This window comes from Chrysochloris asiatica, unplaced genomic scaffold (genome assembly GCF_000296735.1).
Source record: "Chrysochloris asiatica unplaced genomic scaffold, ChrAsi1.0 scaffold00021, whole genome shotgun sequence".
Lineage (NCBI taxonomy): Eukaryota > Metazoa > Chordata > Mammalia > Afrosoricida > Chrysochloridae > Chrysochloris > Chrysochloris asiatica.
The window spans coordinates 15,825,800-15,826,873 of NW_006408539.1; the positions used below are offsets into that span (position 1 = coordinate 15,825,800).

The 1,074-nt window shown below is 66.0% G+C and overlaps 1 protein-coding gene across 1 annotated transcript in view; it reads left to right on the forward strand.

The window, feature by feature from the left end:
- Positions 1 to 270: 270 nt before the first annotated feature.
- ZCCHC2 (zinc finger, CCHC domain containing 2) overlaps positions 271 to 1,074 on the forward strand; it is a 65,303-nt gene continuing 64,499 nt past the window's right edge. Inside the window, exons 1-2 of the mRNA XM_006837579.1 lie at positions 271 to 486; positions 575 to 1,069. Of these exons, the coding sequence (XP_006837642.1) occupies positions 271 to 486; positions 575 to 1,069 (711 nt within the window). The remainder of the gene's footprint in view (positions 487 to 574; positions 1,070 to 1,074) is intronic.

Genomic DNA, 1,074 nt, shown 5'->3' on the forward strand with positions numbered 1-1,074 from the left:
AAAAAAAAATCAACAGCATCAGAGATAAGACATGTTGGAGGTCTTCAAAGTGTCACAAAACTTAAAAATGTAAAGCCTGTCAAGGTGGTAGCATACTGAATTCCTCCATTCACAGCGTACCGACACCGCTTCAAAATTCGAGAGTTAGGCGTGGAAACAGTATACAGCAAACGATACCCCCAAAGATGGAGGCTTTGGGGTGAAGTGGAGTGGGGGAGGGCTTTTCCTAAACTGTCGTTGGGATAGTTTTCAAAGAGCGTTACAGTCCAGATGCAGCCGTTAGCCTGGGCGCCCGCCAGCGTCACCTCTGGGTGGCGGCGCGGTGGCATTCTCCGGGTCGCGCCCGCAATGCGCCCCCGGTCGCCGATGCGTCTGCAGCTCCGCCCGGGCCGCCTGCGCCCAGGGCGCGGGGACCTGCGGACGGCGAGGCCGGGCGCCTGGACCCGAGGACAGGAGCACGCAGCACTGGTCCCAGGGAGTGTTCCGGTGGGAAGGATCCTAAGCTTCTGGGATTTGGAGAGGCTGGGAGCCCCAGGGAGCTTCCCTGAGGTGAGCACACTCGCTGCAAAGCCAGGATCCCGCACCCGGGGATCTGCTGCGGAAAGAAGGGACGGGGCGTTCGGGAAGGTGCAGTGGGCTCGGCCTCCCCTCGCGCGGCCTCGTGCTTCAGGCTCACCTCGCCGCGTCCTCCGCTCGCCGGGTCGCCGCGGCCTCTAGGAGCGCGCGGGAGCAGCCGGGAGGGTGTCGCCGGGCAGCCGCTGGGCGTGGCTTCTCGGACAGGGGCGGCCCCTTGGGGCGGGGAGACCGACGTCACTGCCGGCGAGGCGCGCTAATTGGCCGGGGCTTAGTGCGCGGAGCCCGCAAGCGTCTCCTCCCGTCCGGATGCTCCTCCTCTCCCGCCGCTCGTCGGCACCGGCTCGCGAGGAAACCGCTTCGGAGCCACCGCCTGGCCCAGTGCGAACGACCGAGAGAGGAGGCGGAAGGAGGACCCCTCGCTCACTTGCTCGTACTGCGCCGGAGCCCCGGAGCCGGCACGGAGCCAGGGGGAGGAGCCGCCGCGATTCGCCCCGCCCC